Source organism: Antrostomus carolinensis, unplaced genomic scaffold (assembly GCF_000700745.2).
Source record: "Antrostomus carolinensis isolate BGI_N321 unplaced genomic scaffold, ASM70074v2 scaffold13340, whole genome shotgun sequence".
Lineage (NCBI taxonomy): Eukaryota > Metazoa > Chordata > Aves > Caprimulgiformes > Caprimulgidae > Antrostomus > Antrostomus carolinensis.
In genome coordinates, this window is record NW_010287796.1 from 40,037 (window position 1) to 59,563 (window position 19,527).

Genomic DNA, 19,527 nt, shown 5'->3' on the forward strand with positions numbered 1-19,527 from the left:
AGAAGATTAGCAGTGTGAAGCCCAAGGTCTTGCATTTAGAAAAATTAACAAGAGGAAAGAAACAGCTTGTTGGCTTGTTTCATGTAGCAAAATGAAAGCTGAGAGAGGTTCAATCGCTTTTGAGAATTATATCAGTCAAGGAGGGGAAACTATATGAAAGAGGAGTATTGGCACAAAACCAAATTAATTTAAATATGCTACCAACTTATACTCTATAAATACATTGTAGATTTATGTTGGAAATGAGGAGGTTTATAACCATTATAGAATAAAGATATGGAACAGCAGCCACAGTTTTAAGTAATGTGGGTTTTTTTCCTGGGCTGGAACCACAATTTATAGCTGACTTTCAGGAGAGTTTTAAAAAATAAAAGTGAGTTCAAGATAACTCAATTTCAGGTTAAAATCAGCAAGCTTATTCCAGATTCATCCTCCCCTTTCATCCTGTTTCAGGAGCTCACTTTGGTGACAGATGCACAAACATTTTGAAGGCAGAAAAAAAATAAAAAAGCTTCAGAAAAGGTATCACTGATCATCTTTCAGATAACCCCACTCCTTTCTTCTCATGTTCCTTTCAGTCAACTCACCTATCCTCTGAAAGCCTTAGTAGCTACCTTTTAAAACTGCTGCAAACCACAGGGGCGGGGTGGGAGGGAAGGAAAGCCAGACAGACATCCATGCTTTCATGCTGCAAGTTGCAGAGTTGACTGATCACACAACAGTTAGGTTTTCCAAACAATTTAATCCAAACTCCATCATATTTAGCTCTTAGAGTCTGATTTAGAATGTGATCAAGTATGGCTTATATCTGAGATACTAATCATGTCAGCTTACACTTCATGAATTGGAAGTCTCTTTCCTTCTTTATAGAGCAAGCCTTAGAAGATACCTCACTGTCACGCGTGTATTCATAAACGAACACAATTTTATTCATGAATTCTTCTATGCCTAAAATATAGTTTTATAGTATTATAATATTCCAAAGGAAGGGAAAGAAATTAAACATGCCATTGCATTCAATCTCTTGAGCAACCTCTAAGAAAATCAGTTATTTCCATTATCATTTATCACCATTCAAATTTATAGATAAGACATTTTTTTCTTTCATCACATCACTGCTTACCTCATGCTTTAAATCTATTGTAAAGTCGGACTTGAGTGGTTCACTTTTCAACTTCTTTGCAAGCCTATACAATTAAAGATGAAGAAATTTACTCAAAAAACATATTAAAGAAAATAAAATCAATCACTAGTGTATGCAGCAAAGTTTGGACGGCATTATTGACCATCTTAAAGGGGGGGGGAATCACACTTCCGTATTTATTGCCCCAAGAAGCAACTTATACTTGTTTTTCATATTTTTATTATCTGAGTACAGTGTGATGATGCTAATATTAGTTTTCAGCACAGACATTTTGATACATTCTTGCTGCGCAAGAAGAAAGTTTTCATCTGGAGTAGATAGAGAGTCTGGCATAACATTCTCAACAGATTTAAAAGCAGCAGTGTGTTTGAAGCCCAATATTGATCAGCACCTCAAACTTCAGACAATATTCTCTTTTTCTGTATTCCAAAGCACAGTATTTAGGCACCTTCACCTTATGAACATCAATATTTGCTACAGCAAGATGCATTCAACTTCTGAAATCTAAGAACTTCTCAGATCTCATTTAAAAACTACACATCTAATCTGAAATAAACATCTAGGTTGTCTCTGTAGCATGACAGAAACACTTCTAGAGGACAATGCAGTCACTCTAAGATACAGGAATAGAACTGCTGTCTGGGAGAGAATGTATTTTTAAAATTACAAAAGATGGTATTAAACTAGTTAAAAAAGTAGTACTAGGCAACTCTTAACTAGCTGATATGACGTTAACTTTTAGATCGGCAGACTGAAGCAAAACAAATCATCACCCACAGAGCAATGATAAGAGAAATCTATTTCTGTACCCTTGTCTACTAATTAATTCTTAAGTGTTTATATAATAATTATGCTTGGAATGTAGAGAATAAGGAAGCAACTGAATTTTATCCAAGGCATATCTTCTGAGTAAGTTTAAAGTGTGAGCACAAGTCTATGCAGGCATACCCAGAGCTAGCTGTACATCACTGTGCCTGGTTGAATGTCTTGCTACACTTTAGATCCTCAAACTAAAGTAGACTTACATGTATTGGCACAGACACCGGCAATACAGGTGGCAGCAGCAAAAGTTCAGACTCTGAATTCAAATTCATGAGAGGGCAGCCTGCACTGGATGAGTACATCCCAAGCTGTCTGTCATAGCTAAACTGCAATCAGCAGCTTTAATTCAAAGACAGCTTAACATTAAAATTTTGATTTTGCATATCTACATGACCTGCGGTAAGACCTTCAACTGCACTGCAGGCACACCTTCAACTTTTATAGAAAATATTAATCCATACAAAATCATAACTCATTAATATAATACTGATCAGCATCTAGAAAAAAATACATGAATTCAACACTCTTAATTACTATCAATAAACAATTAAGAAGTGATTAAAAATTCAATTCTTACTTGTTAACAAGTGGAATGCTAAGTGCCCAACCAGCAGCAAAATCTGGAAATTTAAAGACTGTAGGATTTTCAGCAAAGGCATAATGGTGAATTATGGTAGATTCTTCATCATATAATGCTTTACCTAAAAACCACTCCTGTAAAGGAATATAGGAAACAATTTTGTTCATCTACAGCATCCCTTTAGTGAAGATGACGACTGCATTCATGCTGAATAAAGCAAACCTGAAAACAAAAACAAGGGAAGCGTATTGTTGACAGTAATCCAGACAAAAAATGCATGTGGTAAGAAATAAAACTAAAAGCAGTTCTCTTGAGTTCAGGTGCACACTGTATTTTCAAACTCCAGCATATGCTCTGGATTTCACCTGTTCAAAAGAGCATGGAATCCCAGAAGGGTTGAGGTTGGAAGGGGCCTCTTGAGATTCTCTAGTCCAACCCCCCTTCTCAAGCAGGGTCAGACAGAGTAGGTTGCCCTGGACTCTGTCCAGTCATGTTCTGAATACACTCCACAATCTCTCTGAGCAACCTGTTCCAGTGTTTGACTGCCCCAACTGACTATTGATTAGACAGGACACTAAAAAGCACTGCATTCAGGAACTTTATATATATATATATATATATACACACACACACACACACACACACACATTTTGAATTTCCATCTGTCTAGTCTCTTTTACACTAGGGAACTTAAAAAGCAAATACATGTTGAATACCTTGATCTTCAAAACAGTTAAAGGAAGAAGGTCTCAAGTATGTATTTGTAAAGTAAAAAATAAAGCAGTAGTAGTATTATGAGTTTTTAATAACAGTGTTTAAGAATTTACTACTGACTCTGCTGCATCTGAAAATATTTAAGTGACCTAAATTTCACTTATTTAACATTACTGACAGTTGTCTTAATCTTTCTGTTTAGGATAGAGTATAACATATATATAACTTATAAAATAAGTTATACTCCCAAATTTTTGCAGAATAAGGACTGTAATGAAGGGGAAAAAAAATGTTTATGTGTGTGTATATATACATATATATAAAATGTAAAAAACCAAAAAATATAAATTGCTTTTCATGCCTATGAAGACTAACAATGAATTAGTATTCTGAATCACCTTAATGGTTATAGTAAATATTTAATGTGTGGACTTCTTTGCATTATGACAGTAAGTCAGGCTTTTCTTTTTCCTGAAAATTTACAAGTTCATCACTAAAAATAGATTCAAAGTTAGGGTGACTAGTTTTTCCCAAAAGATTCTCTTTTTTCCATCCTCCCTGCCATATTTGATTTTTAGTGACTTCTTCAGGTAACACAAACGCTGAAAACTTGTTTGCTCCCATAATCTCTATGTGCCTCCTGAGGCTGACAGGTAGCTGTGCAGAAATCTGTTGAGGAAACAGCCAAAGTTAAATTGACACTGTCCAATATATGGAGAAGGTAAGGGTGGAGATTTTTTCTCCATCTTTTTCTTTAATCAGCTTCACAGGAGTTGCTACCTGCTACCTACTTACTCAGCCTTTGATTTATATCTTCAATCACAACAGACCTTGTTTTCTCCTTCCTTTACTGGAAGGATTCAATATTGTTCACTGAAAGGCTTAAAAATCAAGCAAAATATTGGAAGGTAAAAAAAAAAATGGGCAAACATACTAATTTTTATACACAAAGATGATTGCCTTGAAATAATAAAAATAATTCTTTAGAAGCATTTGTGCACACCATTTTTGGACTATTTCAGGGCCTTCAAGGCTTCAAAATGTTCACAACACAACCACACTAATCTGTTTCAGAAATAGTTAATAAATAGTAACATTTTAATATGACAGTAACATCTGCTGACAATTTTTTTCTGGACCTCCACTTCTGTTATGCTACAGAGTGAATCAAAATTTTTACTTAGTCTCATTTTGCATGCTAATTTTTACTCCAAAATAATCTATGGATTAAAAAAAACAATCTTACTTTCCTTGCTCTATAAAACATAGAAAATTAAACCCACACATACACCCTTCCTCAGGCTTTCACACAATATTATTTCCAGCAATATTAAGTCACAAATCACAGTGAAGGCATGAGTTGAGCCAATAATCTTCAAGCCTATTTGGTCCTAACATTGTTTATTTACTACACTGTCACGTAGGACAAATCAGTCTGTGCAGGCTGGCTTTACAAGATTAAATTAGTTATATGTGAAGGAACTTATAAAGTAACTTAAGGAATGATGGTAGTAATCAAATTGCATAAAGGAAAAAATCTGGATTTAAAAAAAAAAGAATGTGATTTATTGCATTATGGATAACTATAATGCACAGGATCAGTTAATATATTGTGCTTAAAAAATGGCAAAAACAACCTACCTTTAGTAAGAGCACTCCAAAGTCTTTAGAACACTTTAAACTAATAGCTGAAGGAATCTGACACAACAAAACTCAATACCAGACCTTAAGGATGGCAAGGGTGACTTTACCTAACTTTCTAATCAAGTTGATTCCACCCACTCACTCTTGTATCCACGTACTCACAAATACCAAAACAAGTGCACCCAATTCTTCTGTCCAAGAATCGTCTGACACAGAGGACAGGAGAATTCAGCTGTCACATCCTCACTATGTCTTACTACAACATCTTATGAGTTCTTATGATTCTCAAGGACAAACTGTTCTTTAGACAGATCTTTTATGCCCTTTAGGTATCAACAGCTATTAAGTCATTGCTGCCCATCAGTCTGGTTTACTCATTCTGGGTATCTTTGGGGCTGTGGTCTGTCAGCCTGTTTGGATGACAGGATAAGGAGTGGCACATACACTTTGGTTTAATCTTGCTGCCGTCATCCACTATGAAAGCACAAGTTGAATCAATCTGCTGTTGAAACACAGAATCACAGAGGGGATGAGGTTGGAAGGGACCTCTGGGGATCATCTGGTCTAACTTCTGCCCCTACACTTGCTGCACAGGGTCACCTATACAGCAAGTTGCCCTGGACCATATCCAGACAGCCTGTGATTTATCTCCAAGGACGGAGACTCCACAAACTCTTTGGGCAATCTGTGCCAGTACTCGGTCACCCTCACAGTAAAAAAGGGTCTCCTGATGATCAGACATAATTCACCAAGTGCTTGCTTTGAGGTCTTTACGTAAATCAGATATTCCTCACTGTTTTTTAGTTTTACTTCAGTCAATAAGGTCCTTGGTTATCAATGCAGGTCATTCTCTTAACATTCCTCCACAGTTTCCTATGATGCTTTCACACATCTGTTTTCACAATAGATTCCTAACAGTCTCAATAGTTCTGTTACTAATCTCTACATACCCAGACTGAAAAGCTGCAAATTCATCAACTATTCATATGCCCATTGTAGATCTTTTATTGTGATTAATGTATACCAGCTTTTTGTTATGCAGACTGCTGACATTTTAAAATGAATAGTAAATGAGCTCATTCTGGTCTAACTCATGTTAAATTTTATGACTGATGGATGACTACTGTATATAAGGAATCAGTTAGGGACTGTGACACTAAGATGATGATTATTATGTACAAAAGCAAAACATTTTATTTTCCTTTTAATATAGGTTGGAACATAATTTTTTATTGTAATATAATTTTCATGTAACACAAACTGGCATAAGGGTAGCATCTAGAACAAAAATTTTTATGTTTCTATTCCAAGAACATCAATTAGGAGCAGGCGTTTCTGAAACAGAAATAAATAGATATTTCAAAGGTGTGAATATATTCAGTCAGTTATTTTGAAGACAGAGTGTTTAAAAATGTAAGATCTCAATTATTATTATTACCATTTTCAAAAATAATTGTGAGAAAATACGACAAGGCCATGTGCCTGCAAAAGAAGTAAATATGCTAAAGTGAGACCTGAAGCAGAAGTCAGTACTCAGTCAAGATAACAATAAAGGGGCAAAACATATTTTGCACAGGAGATTTTGGCTTCTTGTATTCCAGTCAAAGGACAGACAACAAGCTGAATTTTTTTCTGAACACTGAGAATTCTAAGCATTAAGAACTCTCATGTCAGTGTCATTGCCAAATTTACTTTGTTCCTTGCTGACTGCAGGGTTTTTTTGTTGTTGTTCTGCGAGTCTTTTGGAATTGTTTCTCTTCTAGCAAGTAAAGAAAACTGTCTTTTCATCAAGACAGTTCAGAAACAGAATGCAAATAAAATATTCTAGTATATTATATCAGAGACAGTTAGTCAAACTAACATCAGTAATTCTGTCTGATGATAATCAGAACTGATGACAGAGAGGAAAATGGGGAGGGGGGACCACACAGCAGACTATACTCATCTTTTTACTGAACATCTTTTTACGCTACATCATGTTCAGGCTATCCACAGAAGGAATCTTCTCTGCTCAATTTTAACAGTTTTTCAACAGCTAGACAGGCACTCCTATTGCTTCATGTTAAACACCTTGCTCACTCTCAGCCTCAGCAACAGAAATCTATCCCTGTGTTTCAAGCTGTTTGGATACACCTTTTCCAATGTTTGGAGCTCTGAGGCATTCAGGCAGTGTTATAAAATTAAACTCTGGACCACAGAAACTGTTCCGTAACTAGGAATTCTAAGACTCTCCATTTATGATTTTGTACTTAAAATGATTCCACATTTCACCTAAAAACCCATTTAAGCACACTGAAAAGAAAGTTAAATATCTAAATTTTTATTTCACCTTAGATTCGTCAAATCTTCCAAGCGTTTCTAGCAGCTTTACAACTTGTATTCTTGTGTCTTCTTCACAGAAGAAAATCCACGAGGAGTTCTTACCATAGGTAACAGAGAAGCTAACAAAATAAATTAACATTTTACTGATAAACTGGCTTATGAACAGATTGATAGAGTCAACCCATGTTCCCCAAAAATAAGTATTTTCATAGAATCATAGAATCATAGAATGGTTGGGGTTGGAAGGGACCTTAAAGATCATCTAGTTCCAACCCCCCTGCCATGAACAGGGACACCTTACACTAGACCAGGTTACTCAAAGCCTCATCCACCCTGGTCTTAAACACTTCCAGGGAGGGGGCATCTACAACCTCTTTGGGCAACCTGTTCCAGTGTCTCACCACCCTCACACTAAAGAACTTCTTCCTAATATCTAATCTAAACCTACCCTCTTTCAGTTTAAAGCCATTCCCCCTAGTTCTGTCATTAACTGCCCTAACGAAAAGTTCTTCCCCGGCTTTCTTATAGGCCCCCTTCAGGTACTGGAAGGCCGCTATAAGATCTCCCCTAAGCCTTCTCTTTTCCAGGCTGAACAGCCCCAGCTCTTTTTTTTTGCAATCAATTATTCATTTACACAGAAACAGAAACTTTTACTTAGAATTACATACCAAAGGATTACATAAAGGGTTAGAGAAAGATACTGCCTCTGCTGCTATCAATTAATATAGCACCAGTTATTCCAGAAAGAAGGGAATAGAGACACATAAATAACGTCCACTCAAAAATGTATAGGTACTACAGGTCTAGTAGCCACCTACAACTTCTGAATTCATAATTCAGAAGTTTATAGATAACAGTTTAAGTTACCTTCCCCTCTGCACCTTAACTTTCTTCCAAGGAGCCCCACAATCATGAGAATGCCTAATGACACCTTCTCACAACTGTCTGACACTGATCATTCCCAATCTAAAAACTTCATTAGCTTTTACAGTACAGCGAAACAACAGAGATTGAAGGGACTCCCCTACCTTCCTCAGACCTAACACTAATCTCAATGCAGGATTCCTGACTCCTTCAGAAAATTCTTATTCCTTATTTCTCTACTCATCCCAGCTTAATTCTTCCACTACTTAACAAAACAAAGCCTTACTAATTCATGACATCCTAACGGAGAAAAACCCCAGTCTTGTTTGGTTTCCTTTGCACAGCTTTTACATTGATTTAATTAAAAAAATCATCTGAGGAGAGGAGTAAGAAAATTAGCACCTATAAACATCACAGATTTCTTCCTCTACAGCACTGTCTACTGACAAAATCAGCAACCAGATGGTTGCCAGGTGTTAAAATAATTCAGTCCTTTTTCATCTGGGACAAGTCATTGTGCTAGTTTTGGCTGGGATAATTTTCTTTACAGTAGCTAATGTGGGACTACGTTTTGGATTTGTGCTGAAAACAATGCTGATACCACAGGGAAGTTGTAGTTCTTACTGAGCAGTGCTTACACAGAGCCAAGGCCTTTTCTGCTTCTCACACCACCCCACCAGTGAGTGGGCTGGGGCTGCACAAGGAGTTGGGAGGGGACAGAGCTGGGACAGCTGACCCCAACTGACCAAAGGGATATTCCAGACCTTATGATGTCATGTTCAGCAATAAAAACTGGGGAAAGAAGAAGGAAGGGGGGACATTTGGAGTGGTGGTGTTTGTCTTCCCAAGTAACCGTTACACGTGATGGAGCCCGGCTTTCCTGGAGATGGCTGAACACCTGCCTGCCCATGGGAAGTAGTGATTTAATTCCTTGTTTTGCTTTGCTTGTGCAGATGGCTTTTGCTTTACCTATTAAACTGTCTTTATCTCAACCCACAAGTCTTCTCACTTTTACCTTTCTGATTCTCTGTGTGGGGCTTAGTTGCTGGCTGGGGTTAAACCACAACAGTTGTCTTCCTATAAAGCCACCTTTCCTGTGTGTCTTGTAACGGTATTTGATTATTCACTGCTCTCTGCTCACAACACTTAATCTGCTAAACTACAATAGCCAGAACAACTCACAATCCATTCATCTTTTTTAGTTCGTAAGAGCATACACTTGTTGCCTACTCAACAATAAAATCTGGGCAACTCTTTGCCATTCAGGCAAGCAAACAAGATACAATCAGCTGGGAAAGACACTTCCTAGATGTGCCTTCTAAAACTCGCCAACCAGGTACAGAAAGGGTAACAGATACCTTCATGTTTTTAATATGTACAGTATTCAATGCCTTGTGCAGCCTGAATGCTTTTCTCTCATGCTTTAGTGCTCAGCTAGAACTTGAGGAGAGAAATATCTGGATTTACATGAAAGCAGGTGGGTAAAAGGCAAGCAGAAAACACTAGAATGACCCTCACGAAAAGAATTACTGCATCTTGTGAATACATCACATACAAGTTCACAAAAGGAACAAGCAGTTAATCTAGCTATTGATGGATAAACAGAATGATTTTCAAGGGTAAGTATTTAAGGCCTGCAGAGTCTTATGTAGACCTCAGAGTACGCAGATTTGGAGTTCCGATTTCAAGGAGCCATTAGAGATACTCAGTAAGATCCAGTTTTGGGGTAATAATTTTAAAAAGGGATTTCTTTTTTGCTTAATGAATGTCCCTCCTCAGCCTTCCTGTAGCCCCTCATAGGAGAGGTGCTCCAGCCCTTATATCATCATTGTGGCCCCTCTGGACTCGTTCTAACAGGTCCAGGTCTTTCTTATGTTGGGGGCTCCAGAACAGGACGCAAATTCTCTATTTAAGATTCCTCTTTTGATTTCTGAAGAATTGTCTTCTGCTTTATCACACAAATGAGCATTTGCATTTTTGCTTCTGAGTTTTGCTCAGAGCTCTTCTTGTAAGAGCTCTGTCTGTAAAACCTGTCACTGAGACACAAATAATTCAGACAAGGAACCACCAGGCCCTTGAAACAGGAACTAAGAAGCACTTTTCTCATGTTTCTACACACACAGAAAGCAATGGACAGCAGAAAGAAAAGCATCCTGTCCTCCAACCACTGTGATGCAAAAACCTCAATCCAGAATAAAAACAGCCTTCCGAGTAATTCTAATAAATAATATTAACTAAATTAAACCTCAAGAGGCTGCAGAACCTCTGGTATAATTTCAAACCCAAGTTTTAGGCAAAGGATAGCCTCCAGCACCATGGAAGACTTTCCAAAACAGAAATCATTGCTTCCTGAGAGTTTGCAAAACACTACCATGTAAATGCAGCATGTCTTCCTTGGAGCCCTCTGCATAAGCTAAGAAGAAAAGATATTTGAGATTGCCTGTCTCCTCTGACTATCCTAAGATGGCCATATAAGCTTCTAAAGAGATGTCAAAACCTAAATCTTCTCACTATAGAGACATACCACCTCTTAGAAACACTGTAAGCAACAAAAGATAGAAAATCTGAACATGTCTTATTATCTATTAAAAAAAAAAATATTTATCCACTTCATTCAGCCAAATAATCTGAAAGGTCAAAAGTTCTGAAATACCTCACACCTTACACTGTGATAAGTGGGGACCAATAGGAAAATACACACTTAAAAATGGTATTTCTTTTGACTAGTTTACTGCCCTAATAATTTTAAAACCCACAATGATTTAAAGAAGGTAGTTGTTTAGTTACATTACATAATCATTCTTTTATCTTCTAGAATAGCTTTCTTTGATTTAATGAAATTTAACAGGAAATTCCTTTGGAAAACAAAAAAAGTAGAGTAAGAAAGTGAAAAGATAGGGTTGCAACTCTCATTCAAAAACTTCGCTTCTGAAAAAAGAGGTCTGACTAATTAATATTTACATTCTTGGTTACAAAAAATTGTGAAAATAACTGGCATTCATTACACTTACTCTCTCATTAATGGCAATATTGTCCATGCACCTTCATGTCCATCCATCTGATGAATAAGCAGAACCGTAGGTAACTCCTTTAAAAAAATAAAAATACTCTCATTAAACTTGAATTATATGTACTTTTTTTCCTAAACACCAAATAATCTTAAAAAAATTACTCCAGAATGACTACTTAGTCCTTCATGGTTTTTTTACTGGCAAGTAGCCCTACAGAATGCATCACTTAGGACAGTACGAAACAAGGTGACCTGCAATTCAAGGAAAGTGCTTCTTCCAACTCATTACTTCTTAATTCTCTATTAGACATAAAGCTAATACACTTCAAGTTAAATGTTTTGTATAGGCCCCATGTAATCAGTTAAGCAATATACTATACTGATTTCTTTACTATATCATTGAATCCCATACTGTGAAGAAAGACTTATAAATAATGTAGGGTGTTCTGCAAAGGCTTCCATTGGACAATCATGTTACACAGATCTCATGTGGGAGTTCTAACGCTTTACTTTGCTGAGTTCAGCTTTGACCTTGTCACACTTACATCACAACAAAAACCCATGGGTTTACACAAAAAACAAAATGAGAAGTTAGCATTTTTTGTTACTGAAAAATCAAAGAAGCTTCCTACAAAGCAAAATCTTTCTATAAAATTTCTTTTCTCTTTTATTACTTTAAAGATCTTTGGTGTGGCAGACCAAGATGTTTAGCAGAGAAGCTATCATTCTGGGGAAGTTCCCAAGAAAACATCCTTTAAACATGGTCCTCTGATAAACCAAATGGCATAATTTCTTCACTAGTTCATACACGTTAAAAGTGGGAGAGATAAATATATATCCCAGAATATATAGGCAGTATCTTACTCTGTTGATTAACTACTTACTCATTTCAAGCACAATTCTCTATTGCAACATTATTAGGGTCACAAGTTCACTAACATCTAAAACTTTTGGGTTAGATAACTGTACTAGTATTGAAGCAAAAATCTTCCTGCCAGAAAAACCTAACCTCCAAAAAAGTTCATCTAAACTTCCTCACCACATAAGGGCATCCCATTACAACAATTAACCTAATAAAGCACTGGTGGTGTTAATGCACTTTAACATAAATGACCTGCTACCAGCAGGCAAATGATCCCACCTTTCCATTAAACAGACTGTCAGGTTATGTTACTAAAGGCTCATCTCCACAAACACAAAGAAGCACAGAGGAACAGTAACAGGGTAGGAACCCCAATAATGTAACTGGAGAAAACTGAGCACCCTGAGCCAGCTCCCACTGGGTTTAGAGGAAGGAGGTTTGCTCTTTGCCAAAGAGCAAGTTTGCTAGGAATTGCCACTGTCAAATGCTACACTGTACACTACATCATCTCCAAATTCCATCAGTTCTCTAACACAGTGAAAACTACAGTATGCATTTCAAATACTTTCAAGTATTCAAATATTTTTTACATTTTAAAGACAAATATCGACATTTATCAAAGCATCAAGTCCGAGAATCCAGGGCAAAACATTATTTCAATATATCCTTTCAAATAAAGCCCACAAATGATTTGAAGTACTATTTTAAAATACAGCTGTAACAAAAGTACTTTGCTTCTGTTTAACAAGACAGTTATCCAGGAGCTTCTCCAAGATGGTCATGACCTTTTTAAACTTTTGCTCTACTTCTCCCTTTAAGCTGTTTTAAAAAACCCAGACTGCTAACAAAGCATAATATCCAACAAATAGTCATTCTGTAGTTTTTCGCTCCTCAGGAAGCCTAAAATAATAACCCACTATTTTCCAATAGAGAGAATCTCTACTTCTGTTCTCTCAGATGCCTGGTTATAATTTCAAAAAATAATCTAGTTTTCTTTATATATTATGTGCAGTTTCACAGGGTTCAGGGAAAGGCCATAGCAGTACCCTGCTTTCATAAATCAAGAGCAAGACACTGTGTGTAAGTCTGTCGTCAAACGATCTTACATTAAAGAAAAGATGGAAGCATTTACCCAGTCACATGGAGGTAACAACTGTAACTTAAGAAAGTGATTTGAAGTGTTCCTGACTATAACATAAGAGGCAAAAAAAGAGAAGAGTTTTAATGAAGAGGCAGTAATTTTATTCCTTTTTCCTACTATGCATTACATTGAAATCCTCAGAACAGAACTTAGCTGCCAGTAAAATACAGTTGAATGCATAACCAAAGCACTGACTCCTGAGTGGCTGCATGCTGGATCAAAAATCTCATTGCCTGGGAAAATAGCTTCAATAAGTATTTGTATCTGAAGGGACAGATTTTTAGTTAGTTAGCTTATTAGATAACAATTGATATTACAGCTATTTCATCATAAAAAAGAAAGCTTTCTGCTACAATTTATTTCTCTCTCAAAACTTTTAATTATCACTGATGTAATTTTTTCCTGTGGGGAAAGATGCTGGTAGCCACTGATTTTTTTATTTTACTGGATTGTTCTTCAACAGTAGGGGAGTAAATTTCAGTATGCATATTACAATGCTGCCAACTGCTAACATGCTGCCTAGAGTTCCCACAATTAGAAAAATCAGTAAAAGCTCCAGTAAGGTTTTTGTTATCCAGAAATAATTCACTGAAATAATTAACTTGTGGTCAGTAGTAACCAGTGTTAATTTGGTATGCAGCATGCCAACGTGACACCACAAGATTTTCCTCAACTACTGGTACAAACAATTGTCCTGTAGCAAACTGAAAAAACAGTCATACCAAGAATTTATAGTTGTGCCTATGCTTCCCCTGGTCAGAAGCAGAAAATGTGTCGACATCAAAATAACTGCCTCCAATCTTGTAGATGAAAACCTGAATAGATCATAATTCAGATTACCAGGAGACGAGAAGACTCAAGAAACTCCTGGGTTGGTTTTTTTTCCCCCAAATATGCATCCATCAGCAAATGAATTATGCCCCCTCCTTTCCCAATCTAATCTAGGCTGGGCTACCTATTTCAAACATGAAAATGACATCTGGAGTCTTCAATTAGTGCTTGCGATAGAGTTGTCAACTTCTGACTTTTCAAACTCAACAATATAAAAAACTAATTAATTTCATTATTGTAACTACTGAGATGTGACCAACACTGACAGGCATTGATCCTTTTCAAAATTATTATCATAAATCTTAATATCTAGAAAAAACCCCATAGTTAATAAATAAAGTGCAAGCTTAATCACAAGATTGAGACCTAGACCAAAAAGCAGCTCCCACTGCTTCCTAACACTGTCTCATATATTCATAGAATCATAGAATGTTGTGAGTTGGAAGGGACCCACAAGGATCATCGAGTCCAACTCCTGTCCCTGCACAGGACAGTCGCAGGATTCATACCACGTGTCTGAGGGTGTTGTTCAAATGCTTCTTGAATATTGTCAGGCTTGGTGCCATGACCACCTCCCTGTTCCAGGGAGCCTGTTCCAGTGCTCCACCATCCTCTGGGTGAAGAACCTTTTCCTATTGTGCAAACCTATTCAGTCTAGGTTAGTCCATTTTTGTGCATTTTTTTCCTACTCATCACACCGTCTTGCATCACAGAGTGCACAAACTGTATTCCTTTGGGATTAAACTAAACCAGAGATGTGTTGCAACTACTAATGGACCTCTAGTTCACAGAAGCAACTCAGACTAGTCCAAAACCCCTTTGAAATGTCATGTAACACCAGTGCTAGCTCCTCAGCAACAACTGCATTGCTCTACGTATTTGCTCCTCTTGCATTAAACTACTTGCTGATGTAGAAATAGTCCAAATATTAGTCCAGATGTGCCACGCGAGTATGGCACATCTGCTGTACTTTCAGTTAACTGGGATTTAATGAAATAATAATAAAATCATTACATGGATTCTCGGTCTAATATATAGTTTAAGCAGCAGTCTGAATTTTGAAAGCAGACAAGTATTTGAACTTGCTAATTAAAAAGTGTACATTTGGAGGAGGAAACAATGAATATGAGTTCTCACCAATTTATTCTGTATTTTCTTCTTCCTCCCCTAGAATTCCGTATCTTTGGGGGCAAGGTTTTCAGCAGGGCCTTTAGAGAAAGGACAAGGGGTAATGCTTTTAAACTAAAAGAGGGTTAATTCAGACTAGATATAAGGAAGGTTTAATTTCTTTTTTATTTTTTTTTTTTTACAATGAAGGTGGTGAAACACTGGAACAGGTTTCCCAGAGAGGTGGTAGAAACACCATCCCTGGAAACACTCAACATGAGGCTGGACTGGGCTCTGAGCAACCTGATGTAGCTGAAAATGTTCCTGCTTATTGAAGGGAAGGTGGGCTAGATGACCTTTAAGGTCCCTTCCAACACAAACCATTCTACGATTCTATGATCTCTCCTGTTTTGTCCTCTTAGGAGTTAGTGATCACCAACATCCCAAAGTAAGTCTTATTTTGTAACAACACAAAAAAGAAGTGGAAAAATCTGGAAAAGATTTTAGTGTTTATTACAATAAACGCTACCAGAGATTAATATAATGAGACAGCAGCCTAGAATGACAACAACAAATTGCATTAAAGCACCATTTGTTTGCTTATCACTTGTGGATAAAAACCAGTCAGGAATACTGTCTCCACAGCTCACAGGTTGCATGAATTCTAAATAAAAACAATCATACAGAGACAAATGTGTGATATACAGTACAGCGCTATCATTCATGAAAGTAGGTATTAATGGTGAACCATAATTAAGTTGCCAACTGATCTGAGTAAGATTATTTAGAATGGCTTTTTAAGAAAGATTTTGCTTTTAAGTAAAATCTCACACACTAATATCAGCCAAAATACTAAAATCCTTTCTCAATCAGAACTAACATATTAAAACACTTCAGACATTGAAATTAAGCTATTTATGGGGATTCTGTTGATTCTTTTGTTACTAGCAAATTGTCCTTTCAAAATCTATAAAGTCTATTCTAACACTGAGTGGTTTGTGAATTCCATGAATCGTACACACAAATGGATGACGGTTTACTTCTGTCTTCTGCTCTTCCCTCCCTTTAGTCTATGGAAACAACATAAGTTCACTAACCTTCAACTTTTTATTGCAATATCTACTGAAATTCTTAGCCTCAAAGAGAGTTTTAAGTATTTCCATTTCTTAGTAGATTCTTATTCTTACAAAGAAGTCTGGAGCATCATTCACTAACAGTGAGTTTGAGGCAGTTAACTCCCTAGCTAACTTAATGTGATACGTGGGGCAGCAGGTCCCTTCCCCACAACAGTCTCTTACCAAGTAAACCTAAAATACATATTCTAACTTAGGAAGAAGAAAGGAAGAAGAACAGGAACAGGAGAACAGAAAGAAACTTCCACAAAACAAGAAATTGGTAAATGTATTTCAAGTACTAGTATAGATGCTCAGATCTTAGAAGAAAAAAAATAACCTGTTAACAAGTACTGATTTTAAGGGTTAATTTCTTATTATTTAGTAATTCTAGTCTCACGTATACATGAGAGTAGTAAATATGGCACTCTATTCAAAGACAACTGAGCAATTTCAACATAGCAGACAGCAGTCACAGTGAAAGAGGAAACTTTAAATCAATCTGTTATTCATTCTTTACTAATAAATATATATATATCTCAGTGAAATGGTTTTATTCAAATCCTATGATGCATGTAGAGACTGCTGCAGAAGAGGCTGAGGCACCCTTGCCTAAAGCACTTTAAACTTGCCAATTTCATGTATATTTTTTGTCCTCACATGACAAGTCATCTCTGTAAGGTGTCAGGTCCAATTTTCTGCATACAAAAGCCAATGCAGTTATCACATATTCACCTTCTAGCATCACAGTGTAGATAAGTTTTGCAGTTTCAAACAAAAAATAGTTAAGGGCTAGACATCGATTTTGCTGAAAATAAAGTCTCGTAATTGGCAAAAGCATTTTGGTACCTTTGCCAAATGAGAACAAGGGCATATCGGAAAGCCAGAGATCAAACAATTAAAACAAAAAGTCAGGACAACAGCTGGTGGAAAGCAGAGATAAAACAGAAGTCAGTCACATTTGTGAAGTCCTGCAAGATGACCTTGAAAAGATTCAAGACAACTCCAAAATACATTTTCCAAATTAAACAGTAATTCTGTACACTTTTCCTGAAACACTTTTTAAAAGTCTTATTTTCAGAGCTTGGAGGCACCTCATCCTTCAACAGATCAGAATTTAGAAGCATTTCGGAATTTGAGCACCCAAATATCAAGGCCCCCAAATGAGCAGTTGCATTTTAAAATGCAAATCTTAAAAGAAATTAAGCATTTTGAAGACAAACTATGTACTAAACAAGAAAGAAAATTACCAAGAACATGCTTGTATCAGACAATGTATGCAAGCAGAATAAGTAATACAGCAGAAAACAAACAAATGCAGATGTTAAAATGGATAAGGAAGGGGAAATATGAACCTCATACACTGACTGACTACTTAAATGCACACACTCATTAGTGACAAGGTTTTCATACTGCAATCTCTACCCACATAAGACAAGTGAAGTTTTATGGACAGATCTGAAAGATAGGTATAAATCTGAAATTTTTGATTGATGTTACAAATAGGAGTTAGGCAAAACACAATCTCTACCCACATAAGACAAGGGAAGTTTTATGGACAGATTTGAAAGATAGGTATAAATCTGAAATTTTGGATTGATGTTACAAATAGGAGTTAGGCAAAACAGAAGCAAAGGGGGAGAGAAAAAGGGCTGGATAAAGATGAAGGTCCAACTGAACTTTATACAGGAATCTGAAAATGAGGGCAAGTCCGAAATACTAAATTAATCCATTGATTTGTTTTCTGTCTTTTAAACAAAAAAAAAGAAAGATAGGTATAAATCTGAAATTTTGGATTGATGTTACAAATAGGAGTTAGGCAAAACAGAAGCAAAGGGGGAGAGAAAAAGGGCTGGATAAAGATGAAGGTCCAACTGAACTTTATACAGGAATCTGAAAATGAGGGCAAGTCCGAAATACTAAATTAATCCATTGATTTGTTTTCTGTCTTTTAAACAAAAAAAAATGCAAATTATGCAAGGTGCAAGTATGCAAGAGAAATCTTGCTTCCAGAATTTTCTATGCATAAACCAGAGACAATCCAGGGCTTTTAGTAGTTACGGGTACAATCATCTGACTCAAGCAAAACAGACAGAAAAAAGCATCAGAAAACCACACATAATGGGCAATATGATACTCAAAACTTCTGGACAAGGATTTGTGTGGTTTCAGGAGGCCACTGATAAAAGCTGGAACTTCTTCCTCCCTCCCTTTCACTGCAGTACTATGTTCCCTAATTACTCTAATTTTCTGAATCCCCTACAGGGACTTCACTTCTTTGAGAAGGTAAGAGTGCCAGATGCTCCAGGTACCCCATCAGCATCTCTGCCCTCGCCACAGAGCAGTGCAGCACTTGTCAGCTCAGCAAGACATCTTCACAGTCTATTGCCAGTCATGTGACAGACTCATCATTGCTGTGCAAAGAGAGTCCTGTTGATCAGTCAAAGACTAGCAAGACCTGGGCCAAGCAGAGTGGCCCACACAATTAGTATCACAGATGACATGACATCTTCCCCAACCGCTCTCATATAGACTAGCATCTGATCTTTGTTATACAAAGAGGGAAAAATTAGGGAAAGCTAATAAAGAATGTCTGCCAAAGAGCCTTGTTTTTCATAGAGTGGCCTACACGATTAGTATCACAGATAACATGCTGGTCTATATGAGAGCTGTTGGGGAAGATACTGTCATCTGATCTTTGTTCTACAAAGAGGGAAAAATTAGGGAAAGCTAATACAGAGTGGCCCACACAATTAGTATCACAGATGACATGACATCTTCCCCAACCGCTCTCATATAGACTAGCATCTGATCTTTGTTATACAAAGAGGGAAAAATTAGGGAAAGCTAATAAAGAATGTCTGCCAAAGAGCCTTGTTTTTCATAAAGTCAGTCAACTAAAACTGTCCACTGCCTGGCAGGATAAACTCTTACATGTTACGGAAAACATTTTAAGAACTAAGGTGACAAGCACATTCCATGAAGTTGCAGGATTTATTTGACATTAATAAATTCTTGCAGAAGAAAAGAAAGCAGTTGCTAGGAAGGATACGGATTGCACACTAACATTTTACCACGCCACCCCCCAAAAAAAACACTGGAAAATATAATAATCTGAAGTTACACTCAAAAAACATACCTGTTTTAATTAAAAAAATTGGGTTGATCTTGATGTTGGGGGAAACCTAGCCATAAGACAAACTGTTCTAGACATGGAGATGTAGTGAGCAGGACAGAATGTAGCCCAACACTTCACTTAAATATAATTAGTTAAACCTCATTAAAACTGCAAGATCAAAAAATGAATCATCTGATCAGTCTCAGCTGGAAGTAGCTTCCATGGAAGGAGGAAACCATTACAGGAGGGAGAGGAG

General features: G+C 36.8%; 1 protein-coding gene across 1 annotated transcript in view; it reads right to left on the bottom strand.

Moving 5' to 3' along the window:
* B3GLCT (beta 3-glucosyltransferase) overlaps positions 1-19,527 on the bottom strand; it is a 48,774-nt gene that overhangs the window by 15,397 nt on the left and 13,850 nt on the right. The window contains exons 5-8 of the mRNA XM_010164198.2: positions 11,102-11,178; positions 7,234-7,345; positions 2,544-2,680; positions 1,124-1,187 (exon numbers count right to left, since the gene is read on the bottom strand). Coding sequence (XP_010162500.2) covers positions 1,124-1,187; positions 2,544-2,680; positions 7,234-7,345; positions 11,102-11,178 — 390 coding nt within the window. The remainder of the gene's footprint in view (positions 1-1,123; positions 1,188-2,543; positions 2,681-7,233; positions 7,346-11,101; positions 11,179-19,527) is intronic.